General features: G+C 36.0%; 1 protein-coding gene across 1 annotated transcript in view; it reads right to left on the bottom strand.

Moving 5' to 3' along the window:
• CCDC15 (coiled-coil domain containing 15) overlaps window positions 1-21,687 on the bottom strand; it is a gene marked incomplete at both ends in the record, with an annotated part of 45,290 nt that overhangs the window by 2,937 nt on the left and 20,666 nt on the right. Inside the window, 3 exons of the mRNA XM_084249929.1 lie at window positions 18,739-18,842; window positions 19,947-20,039; window positions 21,531-21,653. Of these exons, the coding sequence (XP_084106055.1) occupies window positions 18,739-18,842; window positions 19,947-20,039; window positions 21,531-21,653 (320 nt within the window). The remainder of the gene's footprint in view (window positions 1-18,738; window positions 18,843-19,946; window positions 20,040-21,530; window positions 21,654-21,687) is intronic.

The following is a 21,687-nucleotide window of genomic DNA, read 5'->3' as shown; positions in this document are numbered from 1 at the left end:
GGAAAATATATAGGGATATAAAGATATTCAGCAACTAACAAGGTAAAATTCACAAAGTTGAACATCTAATCAAAGATTATTAGGCATGCAAAGAGGCAGGAAAATACAATTCATAATGAAGAGAATATCTAGGTCACAATGAACCTAGAATTGATAGTCAATAGAAGAACACAGAAGGCCATTGAAAGCTATTACAACTATACTCTATATATTCAAAAAGTTAAGATATAAAAGACTGAAGAAAGGCAGGGCCCAAGATGATAGAATAGAGAGTACTTATACTCAATCTCCTCGCATGATGACTACAAATCTACACCTAAAAATGGACTAATCTACACAGAAACAGATCTGAAACCCAAATGAACAGAGCTGCCAGAACAAAGGATTAAAAGGCTGTACCCAGAAAGGAAGACACAGAGACACTCTTGCCAAGGAAGAAATCCCATTACAAAGAGGCATAAACAGGAAGATATCACAAAACTTTTTTGTGCAAAACTTTTGTAAGTGGTGGTTTAAGTGATTTAAGGTAGGAATACAAATCTGTCCCCAATCAAGCCACATCTCTGCAGCCAAACAGGGCCCCCTGAAACACAGATGATTAGGGAGCAGACATGGTTACTGGCCATGCTCTCTGACAGCCCAAGGCCTGCAACACCCCACTCCTTATGGGCCCCACCCCCTACTGCAACATACACTAGCCAGGGTGGTGCCAGCATCACCACAACCCCCATGTGCTGCAGCAGAGGCACACCAAAAGCCCCAAGCCCATGCACCTAATACTATGGGGGTGGCAGTCAGTTGCCCTCTACATCTCAGCACTGTCAGCAGTTCGGCAGCATCCCCTGGCTGGGATGCAAACTAGGCCTGCCGTGCTACAAAGTCCACTGTGCCAGCAAGACCAATTATGCCTGTAAGGTCTGCAGTGAGGCTTCAGTTAAGTACTCTCAGTCACATTCCCAATATTATCTACAACCACAAGGCTCATCTTTCTACCAGAGACACGCCCACAAGGCCCCTACCACCAGGTCCCATACAGCTACCGCCTCTTGAGACTACAGACTGCTGCTGACCCAGTGAACACCAACATGGTAGGTAGCCTTGACAAACCAGTTCACGCCCAGAAACATCTCTGGGCAGCCACACGTTAAGGTTGGACCCAGAGCATTACCCAAACATATTAATTCCAAAGTTGAGGACAAATCCAAAGTACCACTGCCTGGCAAGACTGACAGCCCTAGACTGCCCAGGCACAGCAGGTAGGTGGATTGTAAACTAGGAGAAAATATTTGCAGAAAGTATACCTGATAAAGGAATGGTATCTAAAATACACAAAAAACTTTTAAGCAACAATAAGAAAATAAACCTGATTCTTAAATGGATCATACACCCAAATAGACACCTTAGCAAAGAAGATACACATATAGCAAGTAAGTATATGTAAAGATCATAATGTCATCAGGGAAATGCAAATTAACATAATAACTAGATACTACTATACTCCTAGAGGGGCCAAAATCTAGAATGCTGACATTATCAAATGCTGACAAGAATGTGGAGCAACAGGAACTCTCATTCACTGCTAGTAGAAATGCAAAATGTTACATTGACTTTACTGAACATATTCTAACTATATGATCCAGAAATCACACTATTTGGTAGTTAATCAAAGTTGAAAACTATGCCCACACAAACCCAATCCAAGGAGTAGATTTATTCATAACTGGCAACTCCTGGGAACAACCAAGATGTCCTTTAGTAGGTAAACTGGCTATGGTATATCCAGACAATGGAATTATCATTCAGTGCGTAAAAGAAATGAATTATTAAGTTATGAAAAGACACGGACAAAACTTAAATGCATGTTATTAAGTGAAAGTCAATATGAAAAGACTATATACTATATAATTCCTACTATATGATATTCTGGGAATAGCAAAACAGTCAAGACAATAAAAAGATCAGGCATTGCCAGGAGTTGGAGGGGAAAAGACGATTAGGCAGAACACAGAGGATTTTTAGGGCAGTGAAACTATTCTGTACTATACCATAGTGATGGATACATGTCATTTATACTGGCTATAGCCAGTGTAATCAGACAAGAAAGAGAAAAGACATCCAGATTTAAAGAAATAAAACTGTCTTTGTTTGATGATGTCATAATCACTACCTAAAAATATCCAACAGAATTCTGAATAAAGTTACAGGGTACAAGATCCATGTCCAAAAATTAACTGTGCATTTCCATATACTGGTTACATAAACATCAGAAATTGAAATTTCAAAAAACGTCATTTACAATAGCATCAAATACATGAAATACATATAGGTGATGAAAGATTAGAAAGACTTATACACTGAAAACTGTAACTGATAAAAATTAAAGACAATTTAAATAAATGGAGAGATTATAACTTTTTCATGGGTTGGGGCTCAGTATCATTAAGATGTCTATTCTCCCCCAAATTATCTACAGATTCAACACAATCCCAATCAACATCCAAGAAGACTTTTTTGTAGAAATTGACAAGCTAATTTTATATGACCTAAAACAGCCAAGACAACTCTGGTGGGAAGGGTAATTGGACAGCTAACCTATCTGATTTAAGCATTATTATAAAACTACAATAATCAGAATATCATGGTATTAACATAAAGATACATAGTATCTTTAGGACAGAAGAGAAAGTCAAGAAATAAATCCACACACGTGGACAACTCATTTTTAATAATATTTTTATGTATAATTTGTATATCATAAAATTCACCATCATCACAATACAATTTGAGAATATTTTAACACCTCCAAAGAAACCTGTACTTATTAATATTCACTCTCCACTACCTCTCCCCCAGTCCTTGACAACCACTAATCTATCTATAGATGCACATTTGCCTGTTCTAGACTTTTCATAGATATGGGATCATACAGTATGTGGCCCTTTGGGACTTTCATTTAGTGTAATGTTTTTAAAGTCTACTCATGTTGTAGCATGTATCAGTATTTCATTCCCTTTTATTACCAATATTCCACTGTATAATATAATTCCATATAAAAATTTGTATGTGAATATTCACAATAGCTATTTTGGTAATAGCTGAAAACTGGAAACAACCCAAATGTCTATCAACATACAAATGGATAGACAGACTGTTGTACAGTCATGCACAGCTTAACAACAGGGATACATTTTGAGAATGTGTGGTTAGATGATTCTGTTGGTGTGGGAATGTAACATAAATAAATGGAGAGATATAATACTAACCTAGGTGGTAGGGCCTACTACACACCTAGGCTATGTGGTAATAGCCTGTTTTTATTGGGACCGCCATTGTATGTGGTCCATCACTGACCTAGCCATTGGCTGAAATGTTGTTAGGCAACACATGACTGTATATCCATAACTGTAATAGTACTCAATAACAAAAAAGATGAACTATTAATACATACAACATCAGAGGTGAATCTTAAAATAATTATACTGAGTTAAACGAGAAGAGCACAAGAGTACATGTTGCATGATTCCAGAAAATGTAATATATAGTGACATAAAGCAGATGAATAGTAGCCTGGAATGGGGGGTTAGGAGGGACAGCAAGGAGTAGGAAAGAGGGGCTACTAAGGACATGAGGAAGCAATAAGTTCACTAGATTGACTACAGTAATGGTTTCATACATATATGTCAAAATATCTGTCTGTACTTTAAATGTGTGCAGTGTATTGAACATTAATTATACTTTTTATATTATATTTTTATATTTTATACTTTTTAAATTATATTTTTTAAAAACCCATCTAAAAGTAGAGAAAATAAGCAGCTTATTGAGAAAATCATCAGAAAACCTAAGAAGCTCTTGTTAAGAAATATGACTGATTCAAGCCTAGAACTTGTAAATATATGCTGATAACATCAGTTGCTAAAAATTACTTTGAAACAAATGAGCGATTGTTTTCTGAGTAAGTGGTATGAGGCCAACTCATACACACACCTCTTCAATACAGTATGACTGCTGAAAACCCTGGGTTTCTATTCATTTGTGGCAGGCTATTGACTCCAGGGAATTACAGCCTTCCTTTTAGTTTAACACAGGTATATGTTAAAAACCAGGAAGTCATCCTACAAAGGCTGAAAGATCAAGCACTGGAAAAGTACAAGGGACACAGTAGTTGTATTATAAGCAGAACTGAGGCCATGCAGATTCTGACAGCTAATCACAGGCCACTTCTAGCAGAGTGACAAGGCTACTTTAAACAAGGGTTTTCTTACAACTATTCTCCCACACTTGGTGTTCTTTCCTGAACTATAACTGTAAGTCCAAATTGAGTATTCCTCAAAGAATATACAACATAAACATAGCTTTTATGGTGTGATTCAAACTCAATGCAATATAAAGTTGTAATAAGGTAGAGGTGAGAAAATCTCAGTACTGCAGTTTGGGCAGAGAAATATGATTTTATCACAGTGAAGATCAAGGTTTAAAGGTATACAAGGCAGTCTAATAGGTATGTGAGAAAGGTAATGTGGAAAAAGGTCACAACAGGTGCATATACATATCACAATTGACTTTTTTTTAAAAAAGATTTATTTATTTATTTTTTATTTATACAAGCACTGGGTACAGTCAGAAGCACGGGAGGGTGAGAGATTTCACCAGAGCCAGAGCGGAGAACAAAACAAGGAAGTACACTGCTGAGGGGAGCAGCGGGCGGCAGGAGAGGTCAGCGCGCCATGTGGGACCCTCGCCCGGTGGCCAGGGATCGAACCAGCACTGCAGAGGCTGCGGGAAGCTTCGCAACCCAGTGCTCAACCACTGCACCACAGGGGAGACCCCACAATTGACTTTAAAACATATGTCACCATGCCATTACATATCACAATGCAATGTGTGAAATAAACAAGAGAGTGAAAAGAGTACAAAAATTAAAAGATGAGCCTAAGATCACAGCTACTCTGGCTAGGGATCTACATACAGACATCTTATCCCAAAGAGAACCAGTAAAGAAAAGTAAATCTTTTGAGGACATTCCTATTTGCTTAATTCAGTAATTCCTTACCTTGTGAAAAAGGAAAACTGAAAAGATTTCTCTGTAGATAATGAATCAAACAGATTTAAATGGATTCAAGTGAATGACAACAGAAAAGCTTAGTTAATAATATAATTCTCTATGTCAATTATTATCTAGTACCAGTAAACTAAGAGCTAAGGAAACAGCATTGTTTTCAAAATGTTGACACCTTAAGTTTTGGTAATAGGATAATTACTAAAAATAATGGACTCAGCCACTCCCTTTTGCCCCTAGTCATTACTCACCTTAAAGTTAATGTCTGTCTCTATTTCCCAATCTCCTCATCCACTCCAATGTGACTTTAGGACCCATCAATCACACCACCCAAAGAGCTCTATAAGATCAATAGTGGCCAACAGGTCATTCTATCCATCTAGAACATATATTCTCAATGAAAGCAATACTGTACTCAAGAGGGCAAAAACCAATTCAAAGGGCAAAAAAATAATAGATATTAAAATAGTTTTTGGCACTTCAAAGCATCTTAGCACGTAAACAAAAATACAATATTTCAGCCTCCCTGGTGGCACAAGGGGTTAAGCACAGCACGATGAAGCAATCCGCAGCCTCTTCAGCACAAGTTCCATCCCTGGCTGGCCAGGGAGCAACTCACATGGCAAAGCAGACCTCTCCTGTCTCGCCCGCTGCTCCCCTCAGCAGTGTATTTCAGTCGGTCTGCCTGTTCTGTTCCCCACTCTGTTTCTGGTGAATCCTCTCACCCCCTGCATCTCTGGCCTGTACTCCAGCTCTTGTATGGATAAATAAATAAATCTTTAAAAAAAAATACAGTATTTCTAGGCATTCTCCACTTCTTACACTATACCTTTTGTACGTCCTCTGCGCCATTTACCACCCACCACCACCTGTAATTCACAAAGCTATAGTTTTGGCATAGACTATGCCCCTGAGGTTCAAATGTCTTTAACAACCTGTCAATTTGACATCTCTGTGTCTCAAAAGTATTTTTCTGGGATAAGAATCCATAGCTTTGGTCAGATTCTCACATTAAGAACCATTGCCAAACAGTAGTTTCAAAAAGGATCATAAAAGCAACTAACAAATCTAACTAAAAAGGCTGATATAAACCATCATTCTACATCATTCTATATCATTCTTCTCTGAAGTCTTCTAAATCCTCTTATGCAAATATAACTTCCAGTTAACACACAACAGAAACTAAAGTAGGTCAGAAATCAACAAGTCAATATATTATCTTTTTCCCCAGAGCCCTGACATGAATACAATTACAGTTGTTTACTGGTGATGCCAAAAGGTATTCTGAAACCAGTGTCAGACTTTCAGTAAAAGAGAAGAAAGAATTATAACATTACCAACTGGTTTATAATGGGCGTTTGCACATCTAAACAGACAGACAATAATAATTGATATTTTGAAGATAATTCTGAAAATAAAGTTATCACAGGCACACTACATTAAAAATGCAATTAAAAATTACAATTCCAGCAACAATTCAAAAACTCTTGTTATTGATTATCCATGTGATAAGGCCACACCATTAATCCTTTACAAAGTTAAACTAAAATAGAAACCAAGAACCAAAAATGAGGACTACCTTGTTTGGCTCTATGAATTCTTTCTTCTTAAGCAATCACAGAAATTTGCCAACATCAATACTTTCAAATAAAAGTAATTCTGCTTCTAAGATTAAGAAACAGATTTATTTCAGGACTGAAAAAGGTACCTGTAAGAAAAACCTTCTCAAGCAAGTGGACGAAACCTTCTTTGGCAGAAGAGGATTAAGGTCTAATCTAGCATAGTCTAAATCTTTGCCTACTGATCTTGTGTTTCTATCAACCTTTCTCTGTGTCTCCCCACTTCCTAATTCTATTAATATTCTTCCTTAGTGATTTCTGAAATCATTCCTAAAAGTAACTAAAGTAGGTCAGAAATCAACAAGTCAATATATTGTTTTTTTTTCCCCAGAGCCCTGACGTGAATACAATTATAGTTGTTTACTATTTCCTAGTGGACTCTCTATTTGGATTTCCTTTATGCACGTCAACACAATATACCCCAAAATTAATTTACCCTCTCCACTTCTACTTCCTTCTTGGCAAATCTGCTTTACAGTATCCCATTTAACTACTGCCCCAAGCCATGAACTTGGGACTTATCCTTGAGTTCTCCTCTGACAAAATCTGACCAATTCTATGTCATGATTTTCTTAAAACTGCCTCCCTGTTACTACTATTCTAGTTCTGTCTTAAATGAGGCCATTTTAGAGATTTCAAAGAGATTAAGTGCCAGAGTCAAATAAATCTGGGGTTGAATACCAGTGCTGCCCCTTGCTAAGTGTGATCTTAATGTTAGGCAAATTACTTAATTCTTGGGCTCATTTTCTCATCTGTCAAATGAAAGAACAATAAATAAAATTTACCTCACAAGGTTATTAAAATAAGTAAATGAGCTAATGCCATATTCAACACTGCCTGGCACACCAGTAGCTACCACTACCCTGCAGAAACACATATTGATTCAATGACATGATAAGGTATTAACGCACAGTAAGTGTTTAATACACGATAATCTTTTTTAACAAATTGGTTTCACTTCTTTTCTTCTAAAGTATTACCTCAACAATTGCCTGACATAGTTTTAGCCATTTTATCGTTTCCTCACAATGCTTCCAAATAGCAGCTGTTTTCAGAATAAACCAAAGCTTTTCCTTATGACATACAAAGTTCTTGATGATCTTAACTTTCCTACCTCTTTTTTTTTTTAAGATTTATTTATTTATGCATACAAGAACTGGGGTACAGGCCAGAGATGCGGGGGGTGAGAGGATTCACCAGAGACAGAGTAGGGAACAGAAAAATTGTTGTTTTGGGTTTTTTTTGTGTGTGTATAGAAACATGAAAATATTTATTCTCAAAAGACAACATTGATCTTGGCAGTTGGTATTTTCAAGATGTAGATTCTGTTGGAATCATGCAAATTCCAATCCTAATATACAAAATTTTAGTAAAACAAGGGCTGCAGAACAGGCAGATTGACCGAAGTACACTGCTGAGGGGAGCAGCGGGCAAGTCAGGAGAGGTCTGCTGTGCCATGTGGGTTGCTCCCTGGTTGGGGATCGAACTCATGCTGCAAAGGTTGTGGAAAGCTTCATAGGTTGCATCTTAACCCCTTACACTACCAGGGAGGCCCAACTTTCCTACTTCTTAAGCTTATCTCTTGCATCCCTTTTGCTCCAATCACATTTACTGAGAAGTGTCATATTCTCTCATGAGCCACTGCTTTTACAGTGCTCTTCCTTTTGCCTAGAGTTCCTATTTACTCTTTTTCCTAATCCATTCCCATTTGATCTCATATACTATCATGTCTAATCCTTCAAACTCAGTCCAGGAAGTCTTACCTATCCTGCTTCATCATACCCTCAACACCGAGTTCAAAACTGCTTTTGTGCTCTCATACATTCTTGTTCTTTCTTTCTTCCAATATTAATATATTACTTGAGAACCTTACATTTATATTCTGAGAGAAATTACTTTGCAACATTGCTTTTTTATAATGTCTTTGTCAATTTGGCATCCAGGTTACAGTGGCCTCTAGAAATATTCGGATAATATTCCATTTTCCATTCACTAGAATATATTTTAGTCAAACTTTATTTTTCCCTAAAATATCTGACAACTAATGTTTATGCAGCACATATTATATGATAGATTCTGTATTTAGCACATTTACATCTTACCTCATTTATCCTCACAGAAACTTTATGAGGTATATAGCATTATTATCGCCATTTTATATAGAAGAAAGGGAGGCTTATGGAGGTTAACTTTCCCAAAGTCACAGAGCTGGTAGATAAGAGTGGAGACTTAAATACACATTTCACCAGGTTCTGTCTACGTGCTATATTGTCTTGTAAAACTTAATATGTGCCACTATAATTATGTATTCATTCATCTACCTCCCCATTAGTGAAACCTCCCTAGTAAGATTCATGAAGAGCGGGATCATGTCTTCAAATTTTTCATCCCCTCCTAAGTCTGGTATCATGTGCCAATCCCTAGTTGCTCAACAAATGGCTGTTACATGACTGAATGGAAACATATCATTAGATTCTTATAACAACTACGTGATGTAAAGCAGTTATTATCAATTCCTGTTTACAAAGCAGATGTATATTTTAGAATGCTGCTAAAGAGGTTTATCTTTAAATTGAATCAAATAATCTGTATAAAGAGAAGGCATAGTGAATTTAGTTTCTTCAATAAGAAAAAAGCAAAAGATAGTTTTTAATTATTTGCAAACTATCAACAAAATTTAATTTTCTGACACCATCTGTAAGGCAGAGACTCCATATTTTTTCTGGAGTCAAGAATATTAATCCAAGGAGAAAAAGATTATGCAGTAAGAAAACAGCAATAAAATAAAAGCCTTAAGCAGAAAAGCTTTCAAAGAAGGTCAGCAGTATAGTTAAAGAAGAATACCCCACTGACTATGCCATGTGGCAGGCATGTCATAAGAAGATTTAGGTTAGACATAAAAATACCCACAGCAAGGATAACTGGGTTTCAGTTAAATGAATGAAACTAAAACTTCATTCTGTCTTTGACCTGATGAGTCTATAAAATGCTTATCTATGGGCATGATAGAACTAAAAGAATTTTTTTATGCAGATCAGATCATAATTATGGCTGAATGGGTACATTATAGTAAGATAAATCTGATCTAGATATAAGAATGAACTTGCTGAGAGCCAACATCTTTAGATTCTGAAACTGTTATCCAGGGAGATTAATAATTACAGTCCTAAAGAACATTTAGAAAAGATTTTTGAAATATTTAAATAGAATCCTGTCTATAGGCTACACTAGATAACTTCATGAGGGCTTTTCGAAGCATCCTCTACCACAATCCAAAACACACCACACCCTTTGTTACTGCAAAAGTTACTTTTTGGACAATAGTACTGTAACATACTGGGGGAGAGGGGAATTAGGAAGGAGAGGGGAGAACAGCATGTAAGAATATATACAAAGGAACTATTATATACCTCACAGGAAAACCACTCTCACCTGTGGTTTACAACATGAAAATCTCAGAAATCCTTTCGCAAAGTAAATAGGTATTTCATTCAGTACCAAGGGGCCCTTTTCCTTATGATGCAGATATTGCTCCCCAAATCAAATATACTAATGATAAAAAATAAATTTAAAAAAATTAAGAGTTGCCAAAATAATAGAAACAATTACTTCTATTATCCAAAGGCAATTCCTAAGCATTTGGGATGCTTCATTTTAGTCAATTTTTTCCACAAATATTGTTGCAATAACCTTTCCTCCCATTGGTTCCAAGGCATGGGATGTTTAAGAAGCTGCCCTGGGGCAGGAGACAGAGGTTGTGGAAGAAGCACTAAGGACAGGAACCTCAAAGGCCATTGGACTAAAATTTTACTTGGGGATTTGGGGCATTTATGTTCATGAGAGAAATTAGTCTGTAATGTTGTTTTTTTGTAATGTCCTTTGTCAGGCTGGTATTAAAGTGATACTGGTCTCTACAATTATTTGGGAAGTATTCTTCTTTAAGTGATATGGAATTGCTAAGATTTCTATTTCTTCTTGGATTCATTTTTTTAAGGCATTGATTCACTTCATCAAACTGATTAATTTTTTCAATTTAAAGTTATTCATAATAGCCCCCTTTTAATCATCTAATGTCTGTAGGCTCAGTAGTAGTGAGTCCTTTTTCATTCATAATATTGGGAGGTTGTATTTTCCTCTTTTCTTTTCCTTACTGATTAGTAAAAGTGGTATGTCCTTGTTAACACTAAATTTTCAAAGAGCCAATTTTTGACTTTTTAATTTTCTCCACCATACACTCATGTTCTACTTCAAAAGATTTCTGCTCTTTATGACTTCTTTCCTGTGGTTTGCTTTGCTGTTTATTCTGTCTCTTAAGAAGAAAACTCAAAATAGTGATTTTTAGCCAATTTACTTTTTCTCGCAAATGCAGCTAAGGCTCTAACATTCCTTCTAAACACTACATTAGCTGCCTTTGACAGGTTTTGATATGATTTATCTTCATTATTTTTCTCTTCAAAATATTTCTCAATTTTCATAGCAACTTTAACTCAGAATTCTTTAGGAATATATTGCTTGATGATCTCTAGCTTAATATCAACATAGAGAACATACTCTGAGAATAAAGCAAGATGTGATCAATTTTGGTAAATGTGCCATAGGTACTTCAAAAGAATGTCTTTCATTGCTTTTCAATGTTTTAATGAATATATTTCTACCTTTCTTGAGGAAATATCTAGCAATAAAGTGACTGGGCCATACAGTAGGTGTATTTTTTTTTTTTTTTTTTATAGAGGCATGTTTTTCTTTATTTGTTTGCTTGTTTTTGTTTTGTTTATACATGCACTGGGTACAGTCAGAAGCGCGGGAGGGTGAGAGAATTCACCAGAGCCAGAGCGGGGAGCAGAGCAGGCAGAAGGACTGAAGTACACTGCTGAGGGGAGCAGCGGGCGGCAGGAGAGGTCTGCGCACCATGTGGGACCCTCCTCCGGTGGCCGGGGAGCAGCCGGGGATTGAACCAGCACCGCAGAGGCCGCGGGCAGCTTCGCAACCCAGCGCTCTACCGCTGCGCCACCGGGGAGGCCCCAGTAGGTGTATTTTTAACTATATAAAATTCTAAACAGTTTTTCAAAGTGGTTGTGCTCTTTTCCACTTTTCCTACCAATACATGAGCTACAGCTAATCTATATCCTTGTCAATGTCTGGTACTGTTAAGTTATTCTTTTACATTTTTTTTTAATCGATTCTGGAGAGTTTGAAATGGTGTCCCATTGGGTATCAGCTGAGTTCCTATTTTAAGATTATGTTTCAATTCTAGGTGATATATTTGATTCTATTTTATAGATTACAGTTATCTGGTGAAATCTGCCATATTTGCATTTATTTTATCCTTCTTTTACTCTATTTCTTAATATAAAACAATATCAATCAATTGTTTTAAAGTCCTCTGCTAATACCATTATCTGTGGCACCTTCTCCTTCTGTTGGCTCTTCTTTCTCTTGGGTTTTAGTCATTTGGTCCTATTTTTTAACATGTCTAGAAAATTTTGATTGAATGCTGAATATGACTTTTAGAAATTTTAGAGTCTCCAAATGATGTTATCTAACCAAAAAATGTTAAATCTTTCTTCTGCTAGGCAGAGAAAAGGTTTACTACCTCAAACTATTAAAGCTGTTTTACAATTTGGGTAAAGCTTATTCTGCAGTTGGTTAGGCCATCTTCTTAGTACATAGCTCTCTCGGGCTTCCAACTAAACACCTGATAGATCATTTGGGTCCTTGCTCCCTTACTTCACCCCAGTATGCTCTGAATTCTGCATCTCCTCAGTACCATAAGACTATAGAAAATTTCTGTTTCCCAGATGTTGCCAACTTAGCCCTTCAGCCTTCTTTTGTGTATAAATTTTGATTCTGGCAAATGTCTTGAGAAAATTGACCAAGTGTTTGAGACCCCTCAAATCTTCAATTTTGTTAATTCAGTTCCTGACACTAACAAAAGCTTTGCTTGTTTCTTTGTCCCTCAGAAGTTCTTGGTCCAAATTCACACTGAAACATTTACTAAAAATTCCTAAAGAAATCCTTAGTTCCCATTGCTCACAGGATTCTAGTTCCTTATTACCAGAAGTATAAAAGTCAGTCCTCCTTTAATAGTCAATAGGTTTCTCAGACTCAATGTTCAGAGCTAAACTCACTAGTTTCTGGTCAAGTCCGTTATTTGGATATTCCCTATTTGTATTAATATATACCATCACTCATTCAGTTATCTAAAAAAGAAAATTAGAAACTACTGTTGACTATTCAACACCAAACCAAATTGGTTATCAAATCCTATGGATTCTGCTTCTTAAGTTTTATTAAATATATGACTTTCTGTTCCCAAGGTCTTACCATCCTATTCAACTGTTATATTATAATAACTTCTTAATTGACTCTGCTTTAGTTTTCTGTTCTCTACAGAATTTTTTTTTTTTTCACTCTGCTGCCAGGGCGCTCTTTCTAAATACCGATCAGATCATAAGGTTCTTCCTTAAACTCTTTGAACAGTTTTGTTATAGCCCCATTTGCCACTTCACTTCCATTAGGTCAGCCATACCAAATTTTCACATTGTTTCCCAGACAGATCTTATACTTTCACACTAAGTTCTTTAACCATCTGGCAAATTCCAATTCATCTTTCAAGACCAGTATTAACTCATCTCTATTGTCTTTATTAACCTCTACACTATCCCTTTTTCATTTTTCATGTAGCATTATCAATATTATTTCTATATCTCTTTCTCCTTTTATCTGGCTCCCATTAGTATTATCCTACTCACCATCATCATCAATACCATCATCACCACCAATTATCATTGTGGCAGTAATTATTATTATGATCTTATTAAATGCCAGAATCAGTATTAAATATTTTATATGTATTTCTCCACTTAATTCCATCAATAGCCTAGAAGAAGAGTGTCATAATTCTCATTTTTTAATTAAGAATACTGAATTTCATCAGTTCAGTAAAGTGGCAGGATACAAAATCAACACGCAAAAGTCAGTAGCCTTCCTATACACAAACAATAAATCTGAAGAAGAAGAAATCAAAAAAACAATCCCTTTTATTATTGAAACAAAAAAAAATCAAATATTTGGGAATAAATCTAACAAAAGAGGTAAAGGACCTATACAAAGAAAACTATAAAACACTGTTAAAAGAAATAGAAGAAGACACAAAGAAATGGAAAGACATCCCCTGCTCATGGATTGGAAGAATAAACATTATTAAAATGGCCATCCTACCAAAAGCAACATACAGATTCAATGCTATTCCAATCAAAATTTCAATGTCATTCTTCAAAGAAATAGAACTATTATTGATGAAATTCATATGGAATCACAAAAAAAAAACCCGAATAGCCAAAGCTCTCCTGAAAAAAAAAAAAGAAGGGAATGGAGGCATCACACTCCCAGACTTCAAACTATACTACAAAGCCATAATCATCAAAACTGCATGGTATTGGAACAAGAACAGACATACAGACCAATGGAATCAAATAGAAAATCCAGAAATAGGGCCTCCACGGTGGCGCAGCGGTTGAGCGCTGGGTTGCAAAGCTGCCCGCAGCCTCTGCGGCGCGGGTTCAATCCCCAGCTGCTCCCCGGCCACCGGAGGAGGGTCCCACATGGCACGCAGACCTCTCCTGCAGCCCACTGCTCCCCTCAGCAGTGTACTTTGGTCCTTCTGCCTGTTCTGCTCCCTGCTCTGGCTCTGGTGAATTCTCTCACCCGCCCGCGCTTCTGACTGTGCCCAGTGCATGTATAAACAAACAAACAAATAAATAAATAAAACATGCCTCTATTAAAAAAAAATTAAAAAAAAAAAATCCAGAAATAAACTCACAGATTTATGGTCAACTAATCTTTGACAAAGGAGCAAAGACTATGCATTGGAGCAAAGAAAGTTTGTTCAATAAATGGTGCTGGGAAAACTGGGTCGCTACATGCAAAAGAATGAAGCTTGACCACTACCTCACACCATACACGAAAATCAACTCAAAATGGATTAAAGAACTAGACATAAGACCTGAAACCATAAAATATATAGAAGGAAATATAGGCGAAACACTACGTGATTTGCACATCAAAGACATCTTTACAGACACATCACCCAAAGCAGTGATAGTGAAGGCAAAGATAAACAGCTGGGACTACATCAAATTAAAGAGCTTCTGCACAGCAAAAGAGACAATAACAAAAACAAAGAGAAACCCCACCGACTGGGAGAACATTTTTGCACCCAACACTAATGATAAAGGACTGATCACAAAAATCTGCAAAGAGCTGATGAGACTCAACAACAACAAAGAAAATAATCCAGTCAAAAAATGGGCAGAAGAGCTAAAAAGAAACTTCTCTGAAGAGGAAATGCAAATGGCCAACAGGCATATGAAAAAATGTTCAACATCACTTGTAATCAGGGAAATGCAAATCAAAACTACCATGAGATACCATCTTACACCAGTGAGAATGGCACATATTAAAAAAACTAGCAACAACAAATGTTGGCGAGGGTGTGGAGAAAAAGGAACTCTTCTGCACTGTTAGTGGGAGTGCAAACTGGTCCAACCACTATGGAGAGCTGTGTGGAGATTTCTGGACCTACTAAACATAGAGCTTCCATATGATCCAGCAATTCCACTCCTAGGTATTTACCCAAAGGACACAGAAACATCAATTCCAAAGAACACCTGCACCCCTATGTTTATAGCAGCACTATTTACAATAGCTAAGCTTTGGAAACAGCCCAAATGCCCAAAAATAGATGACTGGATCAAGAAGATGTGGTACATATATACCATGGAATATTACTCAGCATTCAAAAAAGATAAAACACATGCAATTTGCAGCAACATGGATGGCGCTGGAAGGGATCATGCTCAGCGAAATAAGCCAAAAAGAAAAAGAAAAATACAGGATGGTCTCACTCATAGCAGGAATCTAGAAAACTTAAATAAGGGACCAGGAAAATGAATAACTATAAGAAAGTGAAAATCAAAATCAACAAAAAACTATGAACCAGAGACACTTTTTTGGGGGGGGGGCGGGAGGGGAGGGATTGGGGTCAGAATGGGGGGGTTGCAATTGTATGGGGAATATAAAAATAAAATTTATTATTAAAAAAATTAAAAAATTAAAAAATTAAAAAATAAAATAAAATTCAAAAAAAAAAAGAATACTGAATTTCAGAGGTGAAGAAACATATCCCAAAAATGGCAAATTCAAATCTAAGTCTAATTCTAAACCTGTACTATGAACCACTATACTGCCATATATTCACATTTTACATTCGCAGCATAGAGTATAGTATTTGGTATGTGGAAGGCGCTCAATAAATGTTTGTTTGATTATAAAAAGTATCAAGCAAGATAATATATGAAAGCCCTTATAAATTATAAAATTCTGCATGTATATTATTTCCTTCTACCCTGATTCAGTTCGTGTTAATTTTTTTTCCTTCACCATTCTTCCCCACTTCCCCAATAAATATACATTTACCCATCTAGGAACAACTGAAATATAATAATTTCTCTAAATTTCCAGATGGAATTAGTAACCCTTCTCTCAAGGATTCTTTATCTACTTCTTCTCTTGTACTAATGATATTATTTATTTGTATACAGTTGTTACCTCATCTACCTTAGATTATGAGTTTGTCAGAAAGGGAACCATATTGTATTTTTCTTCGTATCTTGGAAGTTGTGCCTAGCACACTGCCAGGATATGAAAGATGCCAAATTAATGTTTGCCGAATAAATGCAGAATCACTCCTAGAACTGCGTAAGAAGGGAGGTTCTTTGGAATCCACATCCTCCTACCTCCCAGCTTTGAATTGAATATAATTAACAAATAATATTGTGCAACTTTAAGGTATACAGTGAGATGATCTAATATACACATATATCATAAAATGACTGCCAGAATAAGATAACACAACCATCACCTCACATTGTTATCTTGTGTTGTGTGTATGAGTATGTTTGATGAGAACATTTAAGAATTACTCTTGGCAAATTTCAAGCATAAATACAGTATTGTGGACTACAGTCACCAAGCTGAATATTATTAGATTCCCAGAAATTACTCTGTTATAACTAAAAGCTTGAAAATGAGAAAATTCCTCACTTTCTCTATCCTCCAGGTTCTGGCAACCACTAATCTATTCTGTTTCTATAAATTTGACTTTTTAAGATTTCACATATAAATGATATCATAAAGTTCTCAGTTTGTCTTATTGCACTTAGTATAATGCACTTAAGGTTCATTCACATTGTCACAAAAAGCACAATTCACAAAAGGAGTAATTGATATGTTGGACTTCATTCAAATTCAAAACCTCTGCTCTGCAAAAGGCATTGTCAAGAGAATGAGAATTAAAGCTATGGAGTAAGAGAAAATGATCTGCAAAAGACACACCTGTTGATAAAGGACTATTTCTAAAATATTAAGAACTCTTAAAACTCAAAAAGAACTCTTAAAACTCAAAAATCAGAAAACAACTCAATTGAAAAAATGGACCAAAGATCTAGACATCTCATCAAAGAAGATACACAGATGGCAAATAACCACAGGAAAAGCTGCTCCACATCATCTTTAACATTAGGGAACTGCAAATTAAAACAACAGTGAGGTACTACTAACACGCATATTAGAATGATCCAAAACACTGACAACATTAAATGCTGGTGAGGGTGTGGAGCAACAGGAACTCTCACTCACTGCTGGTAGAATGCAAAAATAATAGAGCACTTTGGAAGATGATTTTGCAGTTGTTACAAAACTAAATATATTTTTACCAGTTGACTCAGTAAATGCACTCCTTGTTATTTACCCAAAGGAACTGAAAACTTAAGTCCACACAAACCTGCACATGGATGTATGCAACAGTTTTATTCATAACTGCCAAATCTTGGAGGCAACCAAGATGTCCTTGTAGGTGAATTGATAAAGTGTGATACATCCATGCAATGAAATTATTATTAAGCACTAAAAAGAAATGAACTATCAAGCTATGAAAAAAAAGGCAGTGAAGGAACCTTAAATGCATATTACTAAGTGAAAAAAGCCAATATGAAAGGCTACACTGTATGATTCCTACTATATGACATTGAAAATGGTATAACAGTGGAGACAGTGAAAAGTTTAATGGTTTCTCATTAATTCCAAAGAGCACCTGCACCCCTATGTTTATAGCAGCACTATTTACAATAGCTAAGCTTTGGAAACAACCCAAATGCCCAAAAATAGATGACTGGATCAAGAAGATGTGGTACATATACACCATGGAATATTACTCAGCATTCAAAAAAGATAAACTCATGCAATTTGCAGCAACATGGATGGCGCTGGAAGGGATCATGCTCAGCGAAATAAGCCAGAAAGAAAAAGAAAAATACCGGATGGTCTCACTCATAGCAGGAATCTAGAAAACCTAAATATGGACCAGGAAAAAGAGTAACTATAAGAAAGAAAAAAATCAAAATCAACAAACAACTATGAACCAGAGACACTCTTTGGGGGGGAAGGAGGGACTGGGGTCAAAATTAGGGTTGCAATTGTATGGGGAATACAAAAATAAAAAAAAAAAGAAGAAAAAAAAGTTTAATGGTTTCTGGGGTAGGGAGGAGAGAGGTGGAGTACAAAGAATTTTTAAGACAATAAAACTATTCTGTACACTATAATGGTGGGTATATTTGTCCCGACCCATAAATACACAACACCAAGAATGAACCCTAATGTAAACTATGAACTTTGGGTGATAATAATGTGTCAATATAGGTTTATCAGTTGCAACAAATGTACTACTGTAGTGTGAATGTTAATAGTTGTGGAGGTAGTCCATTTGTAGGACTAGGAACAAACAGGAATTCTCTGTACTTTCTGTTCAATTTTACTGTGAACTTAGATCTGTTCTTAAAAAAATAAGTCTATTTGAAAAAACAGCTCTTTACTTGCTTTTAATAAGTCTACCAATGTCAAAAAGTTTTTTCCACTATGGTTCAGGAGGTAAAATGGCCTCATTATTTCTAGAAATCATCTTAATTGATAATTAAGGTTTACAATGAGGATCAAAGAACTTACTTTTCAATTTTCTTCTTAAGTTCTTTTTGTCTTTGTCGTTCTTTTACTTGTTCTCTTTCAATATCCATGAAAAGTCGCCTATACCACAGGTATTGCTTTTGACGCTAACGGAAAGAGGTTAAAATTGTTACTAGGAAGGAAAATACTCTGCGTCATAGACAAAAAAGTGATATGACACATAAGTCACATGGAACTAAGTACTTAATTTCCTTCTATTTTTTGATGACTCAGGATAATATGACATACAGCAAATGCTTTATATCTTCAAGCACACAGCTATTAGATATTGCAGACAAAGCAGAGAAAGAAGTCCTAAGTTAGTTTACCCTTAGATAATCCCTTACAGTACTTGAGGAATTGATTATATTTGATGTGATAAGATATACACTATATTTACTCTGTTCCCAAGCAGCAACTGCTCAGGGAAGAATGTGAGAGCTACTTTATAAAAGACCAAGAGCCACCTTAATTTTTAAAACCATACCACAAAAGCATATTCTAAGTCTAGCAAAATATGGGGGGATGAGGGAGAGGGCTGAGGAACACCAGAGTTATCATACTCCTAAAGGGAAAAAATAAGTAAAAGCAAGTGCTTCTACCTTGTGTGTGATCTGCTTATATCTTATGTATACACACTCTCTTTAAAGGACACACACTATTCAAAGAGCGCTAATATACACAAATTTTTTTGTGCAGTGAGTGCTTGTGTCCTTTTAGTAGACTCAGTTTTCAATCCTGAGGATAAATCACAATCATCAGTGGTATTTTTCAAAACACAAATGCTCCAACCCTACTTTTTTTCAGAACTGATTCAGGATATCCAGTTTGGATTCAGGTATTTGCATTTTGAAAAAAGCTGCACATCTGATTCTGGTGCACGGCCAATATTAACAACTGTAGGTTTAAACTAAATTTACATTGAAAAGAAAGGAAAAAAAGGGCAGGCATAAATTTAAAGTCTTCCTTTGTGGGACATACATACACAACCTGAGAAATTCACTAGGATCAGATCACTGATTTCTTCGGAAGGTACCCTGAATCCTAGAATACTGGGAAAGAAGTTCAACAAATTATGAAGACACAAGCAACTTCTTTGCCTTTATCTATGAAATCTGTAGTATTAGTTCTTGTGTGAGGACACAACAAAATTTCCAATTTCACACGTACTATTATAATAGAAAGTGATGTTCAAAAGTATCACTATATACCTCTTTCCTGTCTTCCTCTTGATTTACTCCAGACTGAAGTGCCAGTGTTTTCTGGAATTTAGTGTTCAATCTTGATTGATATTCATCACAAACCTGTCAGAAAAGTCCAGTCACACAAAGTGATAAAAACTGCCAAAAGCTAGCCATGTGCAGACCTTTGACATAGAGTTGTAAACTAATGCTATCGCAATGAAATTTTTTTAACTAAATAAGGACTTAGGAATAAATTTAACAGAGGATTTCCTCTTTGGGGAAGTTTCTTTTTAGCTCTACTGCCCTTTTTTTTTTTTTACTGGATTATTTTCTTTGTTTTTGTTGAGTCTCATTAGCTCTTTGTAGATTTTTGTGATCAGTCCTTTACCATTAGTGCTGTGTGCAAAAATTTTCTCCCTATCAGTGGGGTTTCTCTTTGTTTTGGTTATTGTCTCTTTTGCTGTACAGAAGCTCTTTAATTTGATGTAGTCCCAAGTGTTTATCTTTGCCTTCACTATCACTGCTTTGGGTGATGTGTCTTTAAAGATGTTACTGAGGTATATGTCACGCAGTGTTTCGCCTACAGTTCCTTTTATGTTTTTTATGGCTTCAGGTCTTATGTCTAGTTCTTTAATACCAGATGGCCTCACTCATAGTAAGAATTTAAAAAACTTAAAATAAGGGACCAGGAAAAAGACTAATTATAATAAAGTAAAAATCAAAATCAACAAAATCAACTATAAACCAGAGACACAGTACAGCAGTTGGGGAGAGAGGAAGTAGGATCAAAACAAGGGGAGCGGGAATTGTATGGTGACTATAACCAAGATGAAAATGCATACATTGTGCAAAAATGAAAAATGAGGTAAAATATATATAAAATAAAATTAAAAAAAAGAATACAAGGTGCTGTTAACTGAAAAAAAAAATTTAACAGAGGAAAGATAAATTTTATACTCTGAAACTTACAAACATTGGTCAAAGAAAGAAAGAAGATCTAAACAAATGAAAAGACAGTCTCAAGTTCATGGATGGAAAGACTTAATATTGTTAAAATTGCAGTACTCCCCCAAATTGGTCAATCGATTTAATGCAATCACCATCAAAATTTCAGTTGACTACTTTGTAGAGGTTGACATGATCTTAATTCAATACACCAAATTTAGGCAACATAATTTTAACATGTTCTAGCCCAAAGCCTGAATAGTTTATTTCTTGGTAATCTTGCCTTATGCTCTACCAGCTTACTCATGGAGATCTAGTTGTGGTCATTGGGTAGAAAAGCCTCCTGACCCTGCCTCCTCAGAAACCAATCATTTCTTCCCCTCTCACACCATAAAAGACAATAAACACCAAAAATTAAACCTTTTATAAAACAACAAGCACATAAAACATAGTTTTTCCAATAGGCAACAAGTGGTTCCAATAATATTCTAGGTTTTAAGGCTCTCTAGTGAGAGTCTTAAAGTAATCTTAGGTCAGGTAGATTTTTATACACCTATCCTGAAATAAAACGAGAATCTGCTTTTTGGTCAGCCTTACTGCTCCCAGCTCAGTAGGTACCTATAATCTTGTTGAAACCTGTTGCTCATACTGTACAGTCTGGGCTACCTTTCTTCTGCTGGAAACCTCTCGCTGGTGCTTAGATGGAAGAGGCTGACGGCCATCCAGACACAGATCTTCTCTCCATCTTTCAACTTTTCCAACAGGTGGCTGCTGTCTGAGGCGCAAGTTCTAAATATACAAAAGCACTCACAGTCTGATACAT

The sequence above is a fragment of the Talpa europaea genome (genome assembly GCF_964194135.1).
Source record: "Talpa europaea genome assembly, chromosome: 12".
Classification (NCBI taxonomy): Eukaryota; Metazoa; Chordata; class Mammalia; order Eulipotyphla; family Talpidae; genus Talpa; species Talpa europaea.
This window is presented reverse-complemented; position numbering and strand designations above follow the sequence as displayed.